The 21,524-nt window shown below is 47.8% G+C and overlaps 1 protein-coding gene across 4 annotated transcripts in view; it reads right to left on the bottom strand.

The window, feature by feature from the left end:
- SPTB (spectrin beta, erythrocytic) overlaps positions 1-21,524 on the bottom strand; it is a 137,173-nt gene that overhangs the window by 67,704 nt on the left and 47,945 nt on the right. For 3 of the 4 annotated variants that reach the window (XM_065548904.2, XM_065548902.1, XM_065548905.2), the window contains exon 2: positions 11,281-11,479. In XM_065548904.2, coding sequence (XP_065404976.1) covers positions 11,281-11,428 — 148 coding nt within the window. In that variant the 5' untranslated portion in view covers positions 11,429-11,479. Of the gene's footprint in view, positions 1-11,280; positions 11,480-14,262; positions 14,469-21,524 lie in introns of those variants that run through there. The other variant, XM_065548903.1, reaches the window with a different exon arrangement.

The following is a 21,524-nucleotide window of genomic DNA, read 5'->3' on the forward strand; positions in this document are numbered from 1 at the left end:
GCTTATATATGCATAAAATATTTCTGGAAAGATACACAAAAAACGATTAACAGAGGTTGTGGGAAAAGAACTGGATGTCTAGGGGACTGAGGTGGGAGTAAAACTTGTTATTTGCCCTTTTATAGCTTTTGGGTTTTACTTACTGGGTGTATATATTACTTCTTCAAAACAGAAATAGATATATTTTCCTTTTCCTTTTTTTTTCCTTTGAGACAAAGTCTCGCTGTGTCACCCAGGCTGGAGTGCAATGGCACCATCTCGGCTCACTGCAACCTCCACCTCCTGGGTTTAAGTGATTCTCCTGTCTCAGCCTCCCGAGTAGCTGGGATTACAGGCGTGTGCCAACATGCCCAGCTAATTTTTGTATTTTTAGTAGAGACAGCGTTTCACCATGTTGGCCAGGCTGGTCTCAAACTCCTGACCTCAGGTGATCTGCCTGCCTTGGCCTCCCAAGGTGCTGGGATTACAGGCATGAGCCACCGCGCCCAGCCTAAAGAAAATACTAATATGTTTTTCTTTTCTTCCTTTTTCCAAGATAGCCTCATTCCTTTTGTGTGCTTTCCTGCCTTAGGGATTTTTCACCAGGCCAAAATCATAAGCATCTTTAACCACCTGAGCCCATAAGAGAAGTGAAAAGGAGAGAGCAAGGCCGATGGCAGAAGCACTGGCCCCTGGATGCAAAAGGGAAGTGAGGTCTGTAAGGAGCAAGGAACGCTCTGCCTCCCCGAACCCCACACAGCTCCTGTCTGAGGTTCCGCCCTCTGAATACTCTCTACGGGGGTTTAAAGCATAAATGTCTCCCCACAGGGTCACGGCTCAGTCTGTTTCTTGTGTTACTCCTTCGCCAGGCTTCCCGTGGGTCCTCCCTCCTGCCTTCTTGGTTAGCAGCACACCAGCCGCCAGCCCCACCCACTCCAGGACCTGCTTCACCCCCTGATGTCACGGGCATCTGGGAAGTTCACCATCAAAAGTCCCTAGTGGGGTTGTTTTAAAAATAGGAGCCGTCCTTAAACCAAACGGTAAAGTTGAAGTATCTTATCTTTGGAAGCTTCGTCTCCCATTTCTGGGTCCATCTATTTATTGCTTCAGTGGCTTTCTATTACATTTCTTGAGGGTTTTGTGCCTATCCCTCCTTTTTCTGTTAAAAAAAATTTGCTTTCAAGAATAGAAAATAGCAACCTAAATAATCAAAAACAAGGGATAATTTAATATTTTGGTATATTAATGAGGATACTATTAAGGTTGTTAAAGAAATTTCAATGACAGGAAAGGATATTGTAATGTATTTTGGGGGAAAATTAAGATTTTCAAACCTATGTCCTAATGCTGGGTAACTTTTTTTTTCTTTTCTGTGTTTTCTAAAATATTTGCAACGGACATATATTGCTTTTATAATACGAAACGACAGGTGCCATAAAGAAAAATAGGATATAAAGTTCATAAACCCTGAGGACTAATAGATGAAAAGTAAAAAAAGTTTCTATCTCGAGGAAGTCTGCATTTTCAGTCACTCACAGCCTTAAGCTACAGGTAAAACTAGTAGGTCAGAAAGACAAGTAGGAGCAAAGGCACCAAGGGAGGCCCATGGACCACGAGTCTTCTGAAAACAGTCATTTCATGCTGAGCCCTTTGCAGGTTCACAACTTGCGATTTCTCTCCTTCTCATGCCAAGAAGCCAAGAGCTTAGGGAACCAGAGTGAGCCATGCTTTGTTTTGCCGTTGTTGTTTTTGTTTGTTTGTTTGTTTTTTGAGATGGAGTCTCCCTCTGTCACCCAGGCCAGAGTGCAGTGGCACGATCTTGGTTCACTGCAACCTCCGTCTCCTGGGTTCAGGTGATTCTCCTGCCTCAGCCTCCCCAAGTAGCTGGGACTACAGGCACGCACCACCACACCCAGCTAAATTTCTTTTTTTTTTTTTTTTGTATTTTTAGTAGAGGCCAGGTTTCACCATGTTGGCCAGGCTGTTCTCAAACTCTTGACCTCAGGTGATCCGCCTGCCTTGGCCTTCCAAAGTGTCTGGATTATAGGCATGAGCCACCGTGCCCGGCCAAGTGAGCCATACTTTAACAGCCATGAACTTGTGGCAAACCTCAATGACACAGATGCCAATCCACAATAAAGCCTAGCATGGGGCAGACTCTCAGGGACACATCATAAATGATGATGACACAAATTCTACTGTTTCTGTTTAACCAGTTTGGAGAGGAATTTTCCTTTCAACCAACTTTCATCACACTGGTTTTGTGAACAGCTATTTCCCCAACCCTTAAGGATTTGCAACATAGCTAGGGGTGATTCTAAGATGGAAGTTTAGGATGCTTACTACATATCTTAAGATGCAAATGCAAGAATAAAGCCCGTAAGACTGATTTTAAAGTGGTCAGAAGCCGGGTGCAGTAGTGCATGCCTATAGTCCCAGTTACTTGGGAGGCTGAGCTTGGGGTATAGTAATTCAAAGGGAGACAATATAGCCATTAAAATAATTTGCATGTTTGCTGACATGAAAAGATACTCATAGCATATTGCTACATGAAAGAGGGTCTAAGATTATACTATTATAGATAACAATATATACACAGACCTATACAGTCATATACAGTCATACATCTATAGAAATTAAAATGTCTATATGAGACATTAACAAAATCTCTACTTTTCTTTATCTGTTTTTCTCATATTTTCTATATTAAATATATATTCTTGTTAACAAAAATGTTAAAAAGATATCGAAGTAAATATCTTATTGCTTTTTTATTTGTTTATTTATGTTTTTGAGGCAGAGTCTCCCTCTGTCGCTCCGGCTGGAGTGCAGTGGCGGGATCTCAGCTCACTGTAACCTCTGCCTCCTGGGTTCAAGCAAATCTTGTGCCTCAGCCTCCCGAGTAGCTGGGATCACAGGCATGTGCCACCACACCCAGCTAATTTTTTGTATTTTTAGTAGAGAAAGGGTTTCACCATGTTGGCCAGGCTGGTCTGGAGCTCCTGGCCTCCCTGCTGGGCCTCTCAAAATGCTGGGATTACAGGCATGAGCCACTGTGTCCAGCTCTTATCGCATTTTACATAAAATATGATCTTTATATATTATTGCCAAAGAAAACAAGTTATCGTAGACCAGTTTAAATCAAAAAGTTTTTTTATTTTTGAAGAAGGCTAGTTTTCATCTGGAGTTTAAAAATGATAATGGTTTTAGAATGGCAGGGAAGAAAAAGGAGGTCATATTCAAAGCCCCTCAGGTGGCAACGGGCAAGTGCCTCTGTGTGTGTGTGCATGTGTGTACATGTATGCAGGTTTGGGGAGTTGGGGTGAGAAGCAGTGAATTTATCCAGAGCAAGGCAGCTGCAGGACAGTCTAGGGAATGTGAACATTATAGTCCAGGTACATAACAGCCCGGAGGTTCCTAAGTAAAGCAGCACCTCCTGAAAGTGTGCTGGAGGACAAAGATTCTAACTGTCCTGTGTAAATGGGACTGGACAGGGGAGAGGCAGGAGGCAGGAGGCTCAAAAGGCTGGTGTTGGAAGGAAAAATGGGAAGGGACATCTCCGGGGGGCCGCAAAGGAGCACAAAAGGTAAGAATGAAGAACATTCAGTAGGGTCCGCGGGCTGCAGCCCAAGCAGCGCTGTGATGACTTTAAAGCCCTGGGATCCTAGTCCTGTCCTGGCCACTTCCTGGCATTGTGACCTTCCTCATCTCTAGGGAGATGACAACAGCTATACCCTGCCCACTTCACAGAGTGGGTGAAGAGTCATGGAGATGACCTGAACAAAAGCAGCTAGAACATGAAGCAGTTGCACAAATATCAGGCATGGTTGTCTTGCATGCAGGTGGTGGCTGCAGAGAGAGATTACACTCTCTGAGAACATGGGGCTGCAAAAGTCAAGACAGTCCAGGACTTGGCCTCAGCCTAGGTGATGCCTTTAGTGAACAGAGAGAGAGTTTCTGGAGAAGCACCGATTTGCTGAAAAGGATCAGTTCCCTTCCCCAGGCCAGGAACCAAAGCTACATGGTTCAGGGTAAAGAAACACATTGTCAATACCACTCCATAGGTGGCTTCTGCTCAAACTCTCAGAGCTAGAAGAGCATTGGGAATCATCTAGTTCAAGCCCCTGGTGTTACAGGTGAGGATAAAGAGGCCCCGAGGAGCAGAAGAGTGACTTGATCAAGGTCCCCTAATGATAGAGGCAGGAGGACAGAAGAGTGATATTGTCAGGTAGACCATTTTCTCCTCACCTATGGGTAACAAGCTAACTCAAACAGCATCTTCTCTTTACCGGACTTCTGCACAGCCTCCCCACAACCCGTTCTCTCTACAGAGGGTGATCCTTAGTAGTCAGAGCGAGCCCTAAAAACCCAAATCTAACCATGTCATTTTCCTGCTGAAAGTACTTTGATGGGCTGGCAGCAGCTCCTACCCTCTACCCTCTACTGAAGGCTCAGCTCCTGTCCTGCAGCCCACAGCTAATGCTCCCTCTCTTGGACCCTTCAATCTCACCACTGTTTTGCAAAGAACTCCCTCCTTAAACTCCACAGCCACCCCTTTTGAGTTTTCCTCTGCTTCCTGCCCAGGACCTTGGCAATGCTGGTGGCCTATCAGGCCTGTGAGGTGGCCCCTGCCTGCCCTCCTATCAACACCACCGACCCTGTGCTCTGACTCAAACATGCTTATCCCCTGAACTGAGCTGCAGTTTATGTTACAAACTTTACAGTTCCCAGCAAATCTTCATAGCATTTGTCATAATTTGCCATGCACATGTGTCTATGCATATAGACGCATGTGGGATTATTTGATCTACCTCTGTCTCACTAGACTGTAAAATGAGACTCTCTGGTTGATCTACTTTCCCGAGTCTGAAGGCCAAAGGGTTTGGAGGTAAAATGCTCGCAGAGACTCAGCTGCTACTAGCCTCCTTGTCACTCTCTCTCAGTGACATGTTATAAAGGGAAAATGGAAAATTGCTACAGATGCTCTGAAAACAACACCCTTGGCACCTCCTCAGCCAAGCAGCATGTGGGGGACACATGGGGCAGGGAGAATGGGTGCTGGCTGCTCCTGAGAGCCATAAACACAGTCAAGGCCTGGGGTCAGAGCTTGCCCTTGGGAACAAATCCCACAGAAATGTCCCAAAGATGGAGGAGGCTATTAACATGGTTCACTCAGACTACACTGCCGGGGGAGAGAACACAGTCTTATTATTAACCTCAGCGTATTAATATTTGATAAAGCATCTTCACAATGATAGATAGCAGTCACCCATAGAAGGGAAGCAGCCTTGGTTCTGTAAAGAGTTCTGAGAGAGGAAGTATAGCTTTTATCAAGAGTGGTAAGGGGACAATGGAAGGTTTTATGTCCTGGGCAGAGGAAACCGGCCCTGGGCCACACAGTGCAGGTGGCATGCTGACATCTCTTGCAGGTTTATCTGCACAGGTAACTGGCAGGTTTATCTACACTGTGTCCTGCCTGAGGGCAGGGGGACAATCTCACCATGGCTGACCTCCCAGAGAAAGCTGCGGATCCAATTTTTTCCCTCTGACATTAAAATGGTTGCTGACAATGATAGCTATTTCTGTGGCTAGTACATTTTCCCAATATGTAGTCTCTAAATAAAACTCCATTTTATGTTTTGAAATCTGAGAAGAAGAAAACATTACAAACCTCCCATTAATGACACTACCATCTTTGTTGGTTACAGGTATCCGGAGACAGATATGGGGGGACCATGGACAACTGGCGCCTTGCTCTCCAGCAGCTGCACCTGAATCTGTCAACTTAACAGAGAAGCTACTGATACCCATCCAGGGTGGTGAGGCCCTGCTCCCTGAGAAATCACTCACCCTCTGGACACAAAGCCCTCCTAGGCAACCGGGGCACCTGAGATCAGCATCCTCCTGTACACAAGGGGAAAGGGGTCTGAGAGAGAGGCCAAACATGTCCGGAACACTCTCAGGCCCTTTCAGCAGCCGTCAGGAAAAGGCCTCTACCACCCTCCCCGGGGAGTTCCTGGCAGCCAAGGAGGTGGGCGGGGAGCAGGAGCATCTGAGGAATGTCCGCTACCACAGAACTTAACCTCGGGGCCTGCACGCAGTGGGTCCAGAAGACAGTTAAGGTTCAGAGTGGCAGCAACTATGTGCTTCAGAGTGCAGGGACACAGGCTGTAGTGCACCTGCTGTCCTGCAGCAGTCTCAGAATTGTCCTCAACCAACCTCACCCCTCAGCCTCATCTCTCTTCCGGGAAGAAGGCTACAAAGAGACAATGCAGGAAGGAAGGTCATCTCTAGCTTGCCGCATCACTTGCATTTGAATGTAAAGGCAAAACCTGAATAGGTAACACAGATCTCTATACACCTGGTTTTAAAATGACAGGCCCTGTGTAGTCTATCCTTTGGTGATTGCTCCATGGGCCAAAGAACAGGAGGAAGACTGAGAAAGAACATGAAGGCTGTGTCTCCCACAGGCTCTTTGCAGGAGGCTCTGGACTGCTCCCTGCACTGCAAGATGCCTCCGAGATGCCTCTGTGAGCCGAGAAGCTGTAAATCACGCAGCAGGCGGCACATAGGATGCCGGGGGCCAAGCTGTGTGCATGGGTAAGGCAGGGGAGTGGAAGGAGGGAGGGGAGGGAAGAGAGAAAAGGGGAGTGAGGCTCATGCACAGGGCTTCTCTTTTGGGGCATCTTTCCATGGGGTTCCTCCACTCCCTGCTCTCCCAGCTGGGCCACATCTACCCTGAGGCAGTGTCCTCACTGGAGTCACTGGAGTCTGTACCCAGGTGCCGGGGAGGGGAGGAGTGTGCAGGCAGGCAGGCAGATGCCTCCTCTGGGGCGAGGAGAGGGAGACAGAGGGCGGGCATTCTGACTGGTAAGTTCCCTGCAGCCTGCAGTGCTTCATTCTTCATCCAGACAGCCACGAATGCTCTTCTGGCAGCTCCCAGTATGAAAAGGGGAAGGAGAAGAAATGGGGCTGTGTGACAATTAGGGGGACTCTAGGAGATAGGGGGAGCCTTTCTATTGAAACGTGAAGGCTGGAACCTTTTGGAAGGATAGGAACTTGGGCTTTTCAGTTGCTGCTCTTCCTGTAATCCCTCAAAACAGGTCTAGAAAGTAGGAAGGTGCCAGAGGCAGTCATTGAAAGAGAGAAGCATGGTCTCCAGCCCAGGAAGAAGCCTCAGGGCTATCTGCTACTTAACCTCATGACAGGCGGCCAGTTTAGAGACTGACGTTAAAAAGCTAAAATCTGCTCAGGGAGCTACAGGGCAAATATTCCTGCTGGGATCCCAGCCCTCCCCTTGGCATTGCCAAGGTCAAATCCACCCCCTTACAGGAGCCTTCTGCAACATTTTCCTACCCATCTTCCTTTTCGCTTTAGTTAGGCTGACTCCCAGTTTCATACAGAAAGTCATTCATTGTGGAGAGAGGTCAGGTTTTTATGTACGAGGACAGATTAGCCAGATGGCTTGTTTCTTTAGGTCCAGGAAGGAAGACCTGGGAGTGGTATGAAAGGCAGAATAGGGAGTATTTCCTTCGGAGTTGAGAGGAATTTTACTTAAGAGGCAGAAAAGAGCACATCCAGTCACCCAAATTCAGGTCTTCCAACCATAGGTCATTAAATGGAGATGGACCTAGAGAAACTGTCTCATCTGGAAAAGCATTTGACGAGACCATCATCCTTAGGTTTCTTGGGCCTTCCATGTCACCCAGTCAGATGGCAGAGACACAGCCAGGGTCATGGACTGAATAGTCTTATGGAGAGAGAGACCTGCACGGCATGGGGCTTCATCTCATGGGCATCAGGTCTGGGGAAAGGGGAAAGAGCCCAGAGCTCCAAGCACAAACATTAGCCTGATTTCCTTGGTCCCTGGCTTTTTCTTCCAACTCAGACTTCTGAGGCAAAGGAGGGTGGGGGTTAAGAAGGAAGAAACAGGTCCCGGAACAGGCCAATGTACAACAGGCAAGGAAAAAGACCAAGCTCATGATCTTGAATGTCTGAAGTTGGGAAAAGAGAAAGGACAGAAAACACCTATGGGGAATTTTCTTAGTACTAACATTATCTAACATTCACCTAGCATTTTATTATTAATAAAAACTTTCATAAACTTTATCTTATTTGCTCTTCACAACAACCTTGAGAAAATACTATCATCCCTATTTGATAAAAATGGAAAAGGAGTCAGTGATCCTCCACTGCGGTGGCATTAAAGGCGGAATCAAGACTTGAATCTGGATCTTGTGACATGTTCCTCCTCACCCCAGGACCTTACATTTCTGAAGAGGATGCCAGGCCAATTTCCCCTACTTTACCACATATACCTATGAAGCAGGTCACTGCTATCTTCTAAGCAACTCAGGGCTGAATCCCCTCCTTGCCTTAATATTCCTGTGAGTGGGAGAGTGGCTGAGAGCTCCTGCTCCCTAATGTTTCTTTTGAAAGACTGACCCCTGCCTAGGCTGTTAAGGTGGCCCCAGTGACAGTACTAAAGGGAAAAAAAGTCAAGACTTTGAGACTAGGAAGGCTGACATGCTCCCTTTCTCCATTTTGCCTACCCAGCAGAATGGGCACATCTGCCACTCTATTTGGACCTTTCCAAAGCTTTAGCTCAAGCCCAGATCACCTAGAGTGGACTCTCAGGAGAAGGAAGCCAGTAACCACTTAGGTTGTTTGTTTTTTGAAAATCTTGAAAGGACCTCAAACTTGCATGTTTACTTGTTGGCCAGATGTTCTGAATCGTTAAGGCCCAGGCATACAATTCTACGCTCTGTGGCTTTTCCTCTCCCCAGGGGGCATTCAGATTCTCTGGTAAGTCAGATGCATGCTCCTGGTGAGGCGTAGGCTCAACTAGGCGCAGCCAATGTCAGCAAAGGCTCTTTCCTGATCAACCTAGGACTGACCACTAAGCACAGAGTCTTGCTCTGTCACCAGGCTGGAGTGCAGTGGCATGATCTTGGCTCACTGAACCTCCTCAGGTTCAAGCGATCCTCCTGCCTCAGCTTCTTGAGTAGCTGGGATTACAGGCATGCACCACCATGCCCAGTTATTTATTTATTTATTTATTGTAATTTAGTAGAGACGGAGTTTCACCATGTTGGCCAGGCTGGTCTTGAGCTTCTGGTCTCAAGCCATACACTTACCTTAGCATCCCAAAGTGCTGGGATTATAGGCATGAGCTACCACGCCCAACGCCCGGCTTTGTGCTTGGCTCTTTAACGTATCTCCACCAACTTCCCAAGCAGCTCATCAGACCTGGCGACAACACACACAGGCCAACCGGAGAAACCAGGGGCCCTTCTGCCTGCCAGAATTACACGCACCCTTCAGTTCCCAGCTCAAAGGCTGCCTCCTCCATGAACTGTTCCCTGATTCTCCCTGCATCTCTTCCTTGGCTCTCTCATTGCTGTTTAATTTATGTGCTCTTCCTACAGTTCTTCTCTAATTCCTCTCATGCTAATTAATTGTGAACATAGTTCATTTTTCCCTAATAGATTGTGAACTCCTGAGAGACAGACACTATATTGAATTCATCTGTGGTTCCCCTCTCCCCTTTCACGTTTGGCCAGGGGTTTAGCTTTAAACATAGTAAGAGTACAACAAGTAACTATTAAAATAGAATTTACTTTGGTTTCTTAAAAAAGATAAAAGGATCCCTGCACGAAGTCCAGTCCCCACTTTTACCTTGCTTTGGCAAATTTTACGGAATATGGTACCCTCTCCCTCCACCTGGATCACCAGGGTCATTGCAGCTAGATCCAGCCAGCACAGAGATATAAGAAGGTAAAACCAGACTGACAAAGCCAATGGTTCCAAGTCTGGTTGGCTTCAATTAATGTATACAAAAGCAATGGATCACTGCTATGGTCTGTCCCCAAGGGAAACCAAGGGAGAATTTTGTGGGGTCAAGGAGGGTGAGAAGGAAATGAAGGAAGAAGAAAGAGAGTTTCCTATAAAGAGCAAGGACACCAGTGGTGATGAGTGAGACCCAAGTGAATTCCTTGTCATGATAAGGGAGATGAGACACTGCAGCATTCCCTTCCCAGAATGAGAAGCCCAGACACTCCAAGGTGTGAGGTCATTATGGTCCCAGAGGGTCCAGGGCCTGCTCAGGCTTCAAGATCAGCTGGGGACTGTGGTATCTGGGAGCTGAGTGCAGGGAGGGAGGATGGAAGAGGATTACTACAACCTTCAGTTTGGACCATAAGGTATGGGGGCAGTGGGAGAATCACTCCAGACAGTGTTTATGGGGAAGGTTGTGGTCTTCTTAGAAGGTGGAAGACAGGAACAGTCAATGAGAGGGAAACAGGTCCAATGTGGGCTGCTGACTGGCGGATCAGGGGAAGGAACCCAGCCCCCACACATACACACACAACACCATGCAACTCCGCCTTTCTTACTGGCCGAGGACTTAAGGTCGGAATATAGTTATCCTGGGCCAAGTTCAGAGAGGCAATACGCACAGGAGTTGGGGGAAAAAAAATCCCAAGAATCAGATATCAGCCAACAGAGAGAGGAGAAGTCATTTCTATTAGAGATTTAAGATATTCTCCACCCCCATCTTCTCTCTCTCTCTCTCTCTCTCACACACACACACACACACACCGAGAGAGAGAGAGGGTGGGGCTGGAGAATATCTTAAATCTCTAGTAGGAATGGCTTCTCCTCCCCCTACCGGCTGAGGCCCGATTCTTGGGATTCACACACACACACACAAACACACACACACACACACACACAGAGAGAGAGAGAGAGAGAGAAAGATCTATTATGAACCTGCTAAGCAAAAATCTAATTCCAGCTTAAGGATGAAAGGTTTCATCAAGAAAATCCTTCCTGAGGCAGTGGCAAGGATGTTATCTGCTCTCGATTTCCTATCCAATCACTCCTTTTGGGACCACAGAGAGGACGACAATTCCTCTCTCCAGCCCTAGGCAGGAAATCGGGGTTAACCAGGAGGCCCTGTGTACCTGCGCCTGGCTGTCCAGCCCTCAGACACTGCTTTGCCCAGACTCTTGTACTTCTCACTTTGGCCGCAGGTCACTCAGGACAGATGCAGAGGGCAGGCCCCACCTGGTCCCAGCTTCAGCACCTCCTCGCTTCTCAGAGGCCCTTGGGGGCAGAGGCTGCCAAAGCGTGTGCTCCCTCCCAAGGGGACCCCCACCTCCCTGAGCCCGGCAAACATGTCTCCATCACTGCCATGCCAGGGCTCACCCAACACACACGGAGGATCCACACTAACTGGGGAGGGCTGTGAACCTTGTGATTGGGAGAATGCCCTCCAACCCCTGTGGCCCCAAACAGTACCTGCCAAGGCCTTGATCCGGGACCTCTCAAAGAGCCTGGCTGAGCTGTTGTCATTGTCCAGCTCGTCGTCTGGGGCATCCCAGCGGGCATTGATCCGGCTGTAAGGTGGCTGGTTGCCCACATTTTCAAACTCTGCGGCCGATGTCATGTCAGCAGGCTCTTAGCAGCTCGGCCTGCCTCAGTCTTCATGGAAGGATCCCTGGGGGACGGCAACACAGTCAGAGGGTTAGCTCTCTACCCGCTCGGACTTTTTCTCAGGGGAAACTTATTCGGAGCATCCAATGTGAGTAGATTCTGGCGGGAGCAGCACGCCGTGTCATCTGCCTGGGCATGCTTCCTACCCGGGTCTCTGGGTCGTTTGTTATAAAATATTGCAGCAGCAGCAGCAGCAGCAACAGTACCGGCGGCGGTGGCGGGGATGGAGAGCTGCATGTAGCAAGGGTCAGGATGGCCAGCAGGTGGAGACATCAGTCGCAGCCGGCCGCTTCCTCCAGACCCGCCGCCCCGCCGCAGGGAGCACCCCGGGAGAGGGGAAGCTCTCCCGGGAGCCCAGGAGCCAGAGGCTGCGGGGCACGAGCTGGGGAAAGCAACCTTCGCCCTGCGGACTGGGCCAGGACCTAACCTGGTGAGGGAGATGGGGATAGGCCAGGGGAAGGGAGAAGCTGGAAGTAGGCTGAGTCTGACGCAAATGGGAACCATGGGGAGAGATGGATGAGAGAGTTAAGCCACCACTGATGCCACCAGCCCAGGGCAGCTGCACTGGGGGGACTTCGCTCTTCCTGGAGGCTTTTCGAGAGCCCTCTGAGTTCCTTCCCAGCAGCTGGTATTCAGAAAGTGACCTTGCATTTTAGGGCTTCTTTGGAGCATGACCAGGTGCTCAGATGAGGTCTCCTGTTGAATCCCAGGACAGATTGAGCAACCCAGAGGAGCCTGCTGTCCCATGAAGCGCATGGCAGTCAGGGCATCCCACGGACAATGGAACCGTGCATTGCGAGTCCATGCGATGAACCAGCACATCAGGAGCACTGGGTCTTCCCTCACCCGTCATCAATCATTCCTACTCACTCATTCATTCATTCACAATTAATTCAAATATGTACCAGGCTCCAACAAGGTGGCAGGCACTGTACTAGGCAGGGGCAAGCAAGACAGGAAAGGTCATGTCCCCATAGAGCTTGGACTCTGGTGGCAGAGACACACAATTAAGCAAGCAACTACAAGAAGGTGTGATGTATGTCATGGCTGGCTTAGGTGGGGACTTGGCGGGGACTGGCGCCAGGGAGGGGAAGTTGAAGTTTATTCCTAAAGGAAGCTTGGAGGTACCCATGAAGGGACAGATGGGAAAGGACAAGAGTCCAAGCAAAGGGAATAAAGAGCAGGTGTAAAGTCCTGAAGCTAAGAAAGAACACAGCGGCCGGGCGCGGTGGCTCACGCCTGTAATCCCAGCACTTTGGGAGGCCGAGATGGGAGGATCACAAGGTCAGGAGATGGAGACCATCCTGGCTAACACGGTGAAACCCTGTCTCTACTAAAAATACAAAAAATTAGCCGGGTGCGGTGGCGGGCGCCTGTAGTCCCACCTACACGGGAGGCTGAGGCAGGAGAATGGCGTGAACCCGGGAGGCGGAGCTTGCAGTGAGCCAAGATTGTGACACTGCACTCCAGCCTGGGCGACAGAGCGAGACTCCGTCTCAAAAAAAAAAAAAAAAAAAGAAAGAACACAGCAAGCTTTGGGAACCTTAAGAAGTAATGGGAAGGCAGGGCTGGGATCGGGGAGAAAAGTGAGGAGAGGGCCAGCGGGGCCAGGCTCGGTCTTCGATGCCCTGGGCCCTAGGAAAACTACTAGCTTTCTTCATCTGTACCTGCCATTCGCTCCTCTTTCTGGGAATCTTAAGGGACTCCAAGATCAAGTCTGTAAGAGAGCAGAGGACCCAGAGCCTTCACATCCAAGAGAGCAAAGCGGGAGGTGGGGAGGCTGTGAGGCAGACCCGTGATGGGGGTTGACAACCAGTGAGCTGTAAGGGAGACCACTCCCTCTGTGGGTGTGTGCACCCACAGCACACACACTGGCTCACATCTGACACACTGACACACACCAGCACACACATGCGCACCCACCAGGCACACGCTTTTGGAGGCACTGAAGCACATTCACCAGCCCAAGCGTGAGATGGCAGCAAGGCTACAGCCTTATTTTTCACGTACAGACTCACTTGAGACTGCATTTTCCCCAACCTGATGAATCCATCCCACCACATCCTTTTGAGGTAAGACAGGAGCCAGGATTACCCACCCTAATTGCCTTGGGAGAAAAACCAAGGTCTGCTGCAGGAGGAGGCCTCCCCAGGGTCTTCCGGGGAATGACTGTGGCTGGGACCAAAGGCCAAACTGGAGTGCAGTTTACCCCCCTCGACCAAACAGGTTTCGGGAGGGCAGGTGGGGAAAGGACACAGTGCATGGGGACAGAGGGCATTTCCCAGCCAGGACTTGACAAAAGTGTTTACCACTCAAGAGAAGGGAAGGTGCAAGGTGGGAAAACCAGTCATCCCCCCTAAACACAGGATACCCCATGATGCCAGGCCTGTGCCCAAGGCCATCCTTGTCCCTTTGAACAGCCTGTCCTCTTCTGCAGATGGACTTGCTGCTTCCAGGACTGAGATTTCGCACCCAACTGGCTGGGCAATGCTAGCTGGGAAAGATAGCCCCCGCCCCCGGCCCCATGCCTTTCCCTACTTCCCTTAAGAAACTACCACTGACTTGGTCTCTGAGCCAGAGAGGGACTGACAGGCTGACCACCTTCTGCAGGGCCAGAAGCCTGTCCAGCAGCCCCTGAGAAGGGCTGAGCTGCCAGACGCAAGAGGTGAGGTGAGATCAGACCCTGAGTGCAGGAAGTAACCGGACTCTGGCTCTCCTATTCGTCCTAGGCTATTTTTAAGAGTGGCCGAGAGAGGCCCGGGCCGTGGGGCTGGAGAGTGAGATTACCTTTGCTGTGGCTCCATAAATAAGTCTGCCCCAGAAAGATGAGCCTGAGCAGGCCGACCAGCAGTCCCGGTGTTCAAGACAAGATTGATGGCCCTGGGTGCAGAAGAGCGGCGGCTCGACAGTAATTCATCCTGCTTAAAAATGCCATCCCTCCTGCGGCCACGGCTCAGAGAAGGCAGCAGCCGGGCAGCAGCTCTGCCAGGAATGGGAAGAGATGTATATGTGTGTCTAAATACACAGCTGGAGTTTTTTGTTTTTGTTTTGGAAAGAGTCAGGTCCCTGAAAACAAACACCAAGGAAAGATGGTTCAGAAACGAAAGTGAGGCCCCTTTCCTTGTGCCCCTCTTCCCCTGCCATGCCCACCCCAGGCCCTGCCCAGATGGCATTCCATCAGAGTCAAGGGGGTCATGGGATGGGCCAGTACACGCAGGTAGGGAAGCTCTCGGAGAATCAGGTCTGAGAAGCAGGAAGGAAATAAATAAGAGAACAGCAAAGCTACAGATAGTTAACAAAAAGCAAACATGAAGATATGCCTGTCCAACACCAGATTTAACCCATTCTCAGTGTCACCATGTCTCTTTCTGTACTGTTACAACGGCCCTTCAAAGGCCTGGCTATAAAGAGACGACCATGACCGAAAAAAACAGCATATGTTGGGGCTCATGGTGGGGACACTTAATCAAATGGGGAGTCATGGAAATGACATTTAAATTGCTACCTGGGAGGAACTTGGAGATGAGATGATCTGGTCTCATTTTCAAGGCTATAAGTCATCTGCACATCTAGAGTGGCCTTCCATGAGTCACGGAGGACCACAAATACATGGCTAAAATTAGACCTTAAATTGCAATTCAGGCCCATCAGTAAACCCAGGAAAAAAGGCATAAGTACTTCCTTGTCCATTCATTCCCCGACTCACCCACAAGTCCCCCCCAAAATTCCTTCTCTGAACCCACCTGACCCTTGTCAAAGTATAGGTGGGTCTTCTCTGGTCTCTGTGATTCTGTGCCCAGAGAGGTCCACCTGCCCCATCCATCCATCCACCTGCCCATCTAGCAGCTCTAAATGCACAGTCCAGAGTCATCCTTACCTGCCTTCTGCCACCCTCTGACCCCAGGCTATATTTTGAGTAGGATGGGATCCGAGAAGTCTTGCCCACAGCTCAGCACTGAAAAGTTCATGGGATCACACAGAGGACTCAGCTCACAGAAGGAACGTATACTTATTAATGCATTTCACAATACCACTGATGCAACTCACAGCTCCAACCTTCACATCCGCCTCTGAGGTCGGATGCTAGGCTTGGAGCCTCAACCTTACATGCTATGTCCAGTTACTCCCTGGGTTGGTTAAAAACTGAGAAAGTGGTGGTAGCAGCTCCTCTCCCAGCCTGCAGGGTGCTGATGGAGCCCAAGCTAGAACCTATGTCAGCCCTCGCCGAAGCCCCAAGCAGAAGAGGCAGCTCTTCTCTTTTCTCCATCCTCTAGTCCCATAACAAAGTAAACAGCATCCTCTCCTCTTCCCTGGGTCATACAAAAGTGAGAAGCAACAAAGCACAAAGATCTACTTCCAAAGTGGGAAACCAGGGGAATACAAGGCAATGCAGGGCTGAGGAGCAGGCTGTTGCAATAGCAAGGACACTGTCTTGCTTAAACAGTATTGCTCCTTCCACTCTGTTGTTATTTTCTCTCTAGCTGTAAGGTTTGACCCCCTCACCTGTTTTCTAGTTTGTCCTGCCCCCTTATGCTACCTCAAACCTGCTTTTAACATAATTTGGTATTGTGGCAACCCGGTCAGGAGATTAAATCCTGAAGCTTCTCTGGTAATTTTTCTGTCAATCCATCACCAAAAAACGAACATCCTTCCTCTCCCTCTAATCATAATCGCATTGCATATTCACAGGCACCTTAAAGAATAGTTAAATACACAAAAACACACGTGCACACACTTACTAGAATGAGAAGCAATAAAACGTGCAGTGCAGAGTACTTACTCTAAATCCATCTGCAGCCCTTACCTCCTCCCTACTCTCAAGCTCTAGTCTGGCACCTCCATCTGCCTATCAGACATCTCCACCTAGAAATTACAGCTCAGTCTCAATATGGCTAAGACTGAGCATGGGGCTACCAGGACAGCAGAACCAGGGAGTTTCAATATTATGGGGTAATGGTGTGGCCCAGATAAGCATGCCACCTATGGGTGACCTTTCCAGTCAATGGACACCACCAGCAGTTCCTGGACAAGCCACTTCCCTTCCCCAGAGCACATTCTGCTTTTTCACACTGCAGTTCCCATCCCAACCAAGCCTGGCTATTAGTGCATCACTGATGGACTGTGGTTTGGGGTGCTTAAAGTCCCAAGATTACTACCCATGGTTGCTACTCAGGAATCTCCATGCATCTGCAATATTCTGGTCATTCTGGTGCACTGCTGTTTGGTGAGGCCTTTACTAGACACTTCTACTCCAGTTTCTGTCACCCGGCAGGGGCTTTACATGCCACAACTTGTCCACCCTCATCATGGAAAAATCTCCTACCAAGAACTGGCTCCAGTTATGCTGCAGCTGCTGGAATAGGGGTGGGGGTGGATAGGATCATAGCTCCAATCGTTCTTATAGGATTTGGTTGAGGAACAGGTGCTGCTCAGCTCTGATGTAGGGACTGGCCCATCAGCCTTCTATCGTAACAACAGTATCTATCAGCACTTCACATCCTGCACAGAGGCAAATTTCCACTGGGAACCATTAAAGGAGAGGGGAGAGATGATACTCTTATATACATATTAGGTTGGTACAAACATAATTGTGGGTTTTGCCATTACTTTCAATGGTAAAAACCACAATTATGTTTGCACCAACCTAATAGTTTTTAAACATTATCCTCTATGGGGATTCTTGGGCTCAATATCTACACTTACAGAAACTTGTGACCCAGTCCTACCTCCTCTTATCTCTCCCAACTCACTTCTTTCAAGATAGCCACTGCCCTCCTCTCCCAGAATAAGTAACATTTTATGGCAGTTGAGTTGAAAAGTTGGATGCCCAATTTCTCTTCTGCCATGAGGACTTTTGCAGAATATCTACAGTAACTTCTCTCTTCTCTGATGAAAACTGCAGGAGGTAGTGAGGTCTCAACATTGGAAATAGTCAAGAATAGACTGGAATAATTTATTTGGCATCATCATTGAAATTATATTTATAATGTAATAACTGATTCGGAAAAGATTTTAAAAACCCATCAGATAATGGGTTGATGGGTGAACTTTCCAATGGAGGGATCAAGTTTTCAACACCCAAACTCACTGATGAATCTTAGTATCACCAAGAACAGGACAATCAGACACGTGTTCCTCCTGACATGCCACAACGTGAAGGACATCATGACCTATGATGTTCTTGCCAAAAAAGTTGAACCTGAATTTATTAATAATTAAGCTTTAGAGCTAACTTCCCATTTATAGGAATTATAGGAAATCAAGATAAATAACCACATGAGGAAGCAAAGAAACAAACCCAGAATGTAAGGCATTCTGCAGACAACTGACTCAGCTTCTTCAACAAGTCAGAGGCATTAAAACAGACAAAAAAGAGGCAGGGAGTGAGGACTGCTATAGATCAAGAGACTCAGGAGATATTATAATCAAATATAATGCACCTTGTTTGGCTCTTGAATTTTAAAAAAAACACATTTACGAGGCAATCAGGGATATCTGAATTACAGATTCAATATTGATTGGTACCTAGGAATTAGTCAGTTTTGTTAGATGTGATCATGGCATTATGGTTATGTAAGAAAATGAGGTTTTTTTTGCAATGCTCAAAAATGTAGTGGGGGACATGACATGATGTCTGGGATTTGCTTAAATGTGCTTCAGCAAAATAAGCAGCAGATGAAACAAGTGGGAAACCACTTGTTGGTTATTGGCTTGGAGTGATCTACTTATGGGGGTTCATGATTCTATACTCTCTACTTTTTATGCTTGAAATTTTGTATATAAAAACTTTGATAAAATTGGCAGTTAATAATAAATTAAATTTGTAAAATACAGTCATATGCCCTAGGCACAACTGGAACCTAGAATAAAAGTCAACCCTTTCCCATGGTCCTAAGGTCCTTCCCATCTTCTCCAAGCTCATCTCCCCACACCCCCTACAGGTAACCTGCCAGCCTTCTTTCAGTTCTTCAAACTTGAAATGTCCTCCCCAGCTCAGGGCTCTTGTGTATGCTGTGCCCACTGCCCCAGACACTTCCTGGAGCATCTCTGCATGTCTGGCTCCTTCTCATTCCTCAGGTCTCTTCTCAGACATGGCTTTCTTGTAGAAGTCCTCCCTGCTCACCTTCTCTAAGGTAGCTCCCCGCTCTGTTAGCCTCAGTCTTTTTGACAATCTGCTTAACTCTATAGAACTTATTATAATTGTAATTATTCATGTATCTGTCTGTTTTCTCTTTTTTTTTTTCTTTATGCCTAGACTATAGCCTCCTTACATGCAGCAGCCATGTCTGTCATGTCTGTCTTTTTCATTATTGTACTCCAGTGCCTAGTACTTGGCCTGGGACTTAGTAGGTGCTCAGTAAATATTAGCCTCATCCTACAGACCTGATCTCAAACTCTGGAGTCTTTTTATTTATTTATTTATTTTTATTTTATTTTTTGAGACGGAGTTTCACTCTTGTTGCTCAGGCTGGAGCACAGTGGCACGATCTCGGCTCACTGTAACCTCTGCCTTCTGGAGCCTTTTTAAAGCCTTCTATCCCATCATATTCCCTGACCCACATACTCAGTTATCCCATGTACATGTACTGACTGTTTATTCAATATTTATTCATCACCAAGGCTAGTCATTAAGCCTCTGGCAGGGTCTTTCATTCATCATTTCTTTATGTTTTAAAATTCTACTTCACTCAGGCCCTCATCTCTTCCCACTTGGTCCATCTCTGTCTGTACTCAGTCCCTTCACAGTCCCTCCTGCATGGCCCCTCATGCTGACACACCCCCACTCTGTAAGCTTTCAGCAGTGCAGTCCAATCCAAAGTCCTGCACCATTTGGTGCTGAGCTCACACTCTCCTTTATGTGAACTCTGCTTTAGTCAGGAGGGCTCACATGGCCCCTGTCCCCACCATGGTGTCATGTGCCTTGACAACTTTATTTATGCCATATCCCATACCCTGATATTTAGCTACCTCTCCCATCCCCTTAAAATTTAAAACAAATACAATTTTCAAACATTTAGAAACACATGTATATCATGTTCTCAGAATCTGAGTGAGGTTGCCTTTTCCCCCCATCCAACCCCACGGATCCCCGGCTGCCTCTTTTCCCCCTCAAGTGGAGGGGGCAGGCAAGATGGGCTCAGGGAAAGCTGGTGGTGACCCATGCACTGACTCCCCCTCCTCAGTCTCACTTCCTCCCCACTAACCTCACTGCCACTTCCTCCCCACCAACCTCACTGCCACTACCAAGGGAGGTCAGATCTTTGCATTCCTTCCTGCTGCCCATTCCTCAAATCCTGGGAGAAACATGAATCTCTAGCTTTTTCTCTCTTCTGCCTTCATTTTCAGATGCACAGGTCTTTCCCATCTTTAGCAAAAGTCCTTCTTGCCATCTTCTCTCTCCTTTCTTTCAGAGCCAAAATTCTTGACAAAGTTGCCAAGGACATGAACGAGTAATTCATAGAAGTGAAAACCTAAAAAGCTAAAACCCTAAGAAGAGATACTCAAGCCCATGAGTAACCTGAGAAATGCAGATTAAAACAAGGAGACCCCACAGGCAAACATTAGCAAGCTGGGTCATGCTGAACGTAGACGCTGATGTGGAAAGGGGCTGCCTTGTGCACTGCTGGTGGGAGTGTGGACTGGCCCAGCCATTCTGGCAGGCTGTCTGCCAGGACTCAGGCAGGCTAAGTGTGACTCTACTCGCACAGGCCTAGAAGAGGACATATGCGAGAATGTTTACTGAGGCATTGATTGTGGTGACTGGCAGGTGGAAATAACCTGTGTGTCCACCACTGGGGCAGGGCCAGGTAAAATGCGGTGAATGAACACGTGGAGGACACATGGCAATGCTGGGGTATCATAGAAACAGTGCTGAACAAAATACATAGGAAACAGAATGAGATCTATAACATCATTGGCATAATTTAAAAATATGTGCATATAAGCCAATACCCATACAAGGACATATGCAAATTAAAGGAAAACTCTTAAACACATAAAAATGGTTGTCTTTATGTGGAGTGAAGAGAATAGAAAAGGAAAATGGAAATAAAAGGAAATCAATCAATCAACCAACCACAGAGAAGGGCCTTGCCTGGAAAATGATGATGAACTGAGAAGTATGATGACCTCAGCCCTCCACTCCAGAGGTGAAAATAGATACAGTGTACTTATCTATATTCATGGTAGCTTCTAGCTTCTTCATCCCATCCTCAAGTCACTCCTCAACTCACTGAAATCTAGCTTCCATGAAGCTATTCTTGCCAAAATAGCTGATACCTCCCTTCCTTGTTACTTAAAGCAGGAGATGCTTTTCAAGTCTTATCTTACTTAGCAGCATTAGGCTCTGTTGGCCATTCCAAAATTTTCTGAAATCATTTCCTTTGTCTTCCAGGACATGCTCCTTGTTCCCTTCTTAACTTTCTGGCCCTTCCTCCTTGGCCTTCTCTGTGGGCTACTCTTCCTTGGCCTGTCTCTTAAATAGTGATGGTCCCCAAAGTTATCTCCTGGGCCCCTCCACTTCTTCCTCGGTCTACACACTGTTCCTAGGCTATTTCCTTCACTCCCATGACTTGAATTACCATCTTATGCTAATGACTTTCAAATATTCTGAATCCATCGTGTCTACCTGCCTTCAGAACATCCACCTAGAAGGCCCACAAGTCCCTCATGTTTACCCTAACCCCCAGTGGAATCTATCCTCATCCTTTTCCCATTTTTCCTGCCATGCTTCCTGTCTGTCAACATCCCAGTGGCCCAAACCAAAACCTCAGACCATGCTCCATGCCCTTCTTCCGTCTCATCACACCAGCCCTTTTTCTATCTCTCCAATCTCTGTTCTTCTCCATCTCCACACTTCTGGCCACACTTCTGGCCACTGCCTTCTCAAGTCTAGTGGTTTCTGCTGGTCTTTGTATCTATATTTGTTCTTTGGCCTACCACACAAGCCCATTTTCCACACTGAGGCCAGAAAGGCCATCCTAGAATACAAAGATGACATCACTTACATACTTTAACAGCTCTTCTCTATCTCAGAAGGGAGTTTAAAA

This window comes from Macaca fascicularis, chromosome 7, assembly GCF_037993035.2.
Source record: "Macaca fascicularis isolate 582-1 chromosome 7, T2T-MFA8v1.1".
Taxonomy (NCBI): Eukaryota; Metazoa; Chordata; class Mammalia; order Primates; family Cercopithecidae; genus Macaca; species Macaca fascicularis.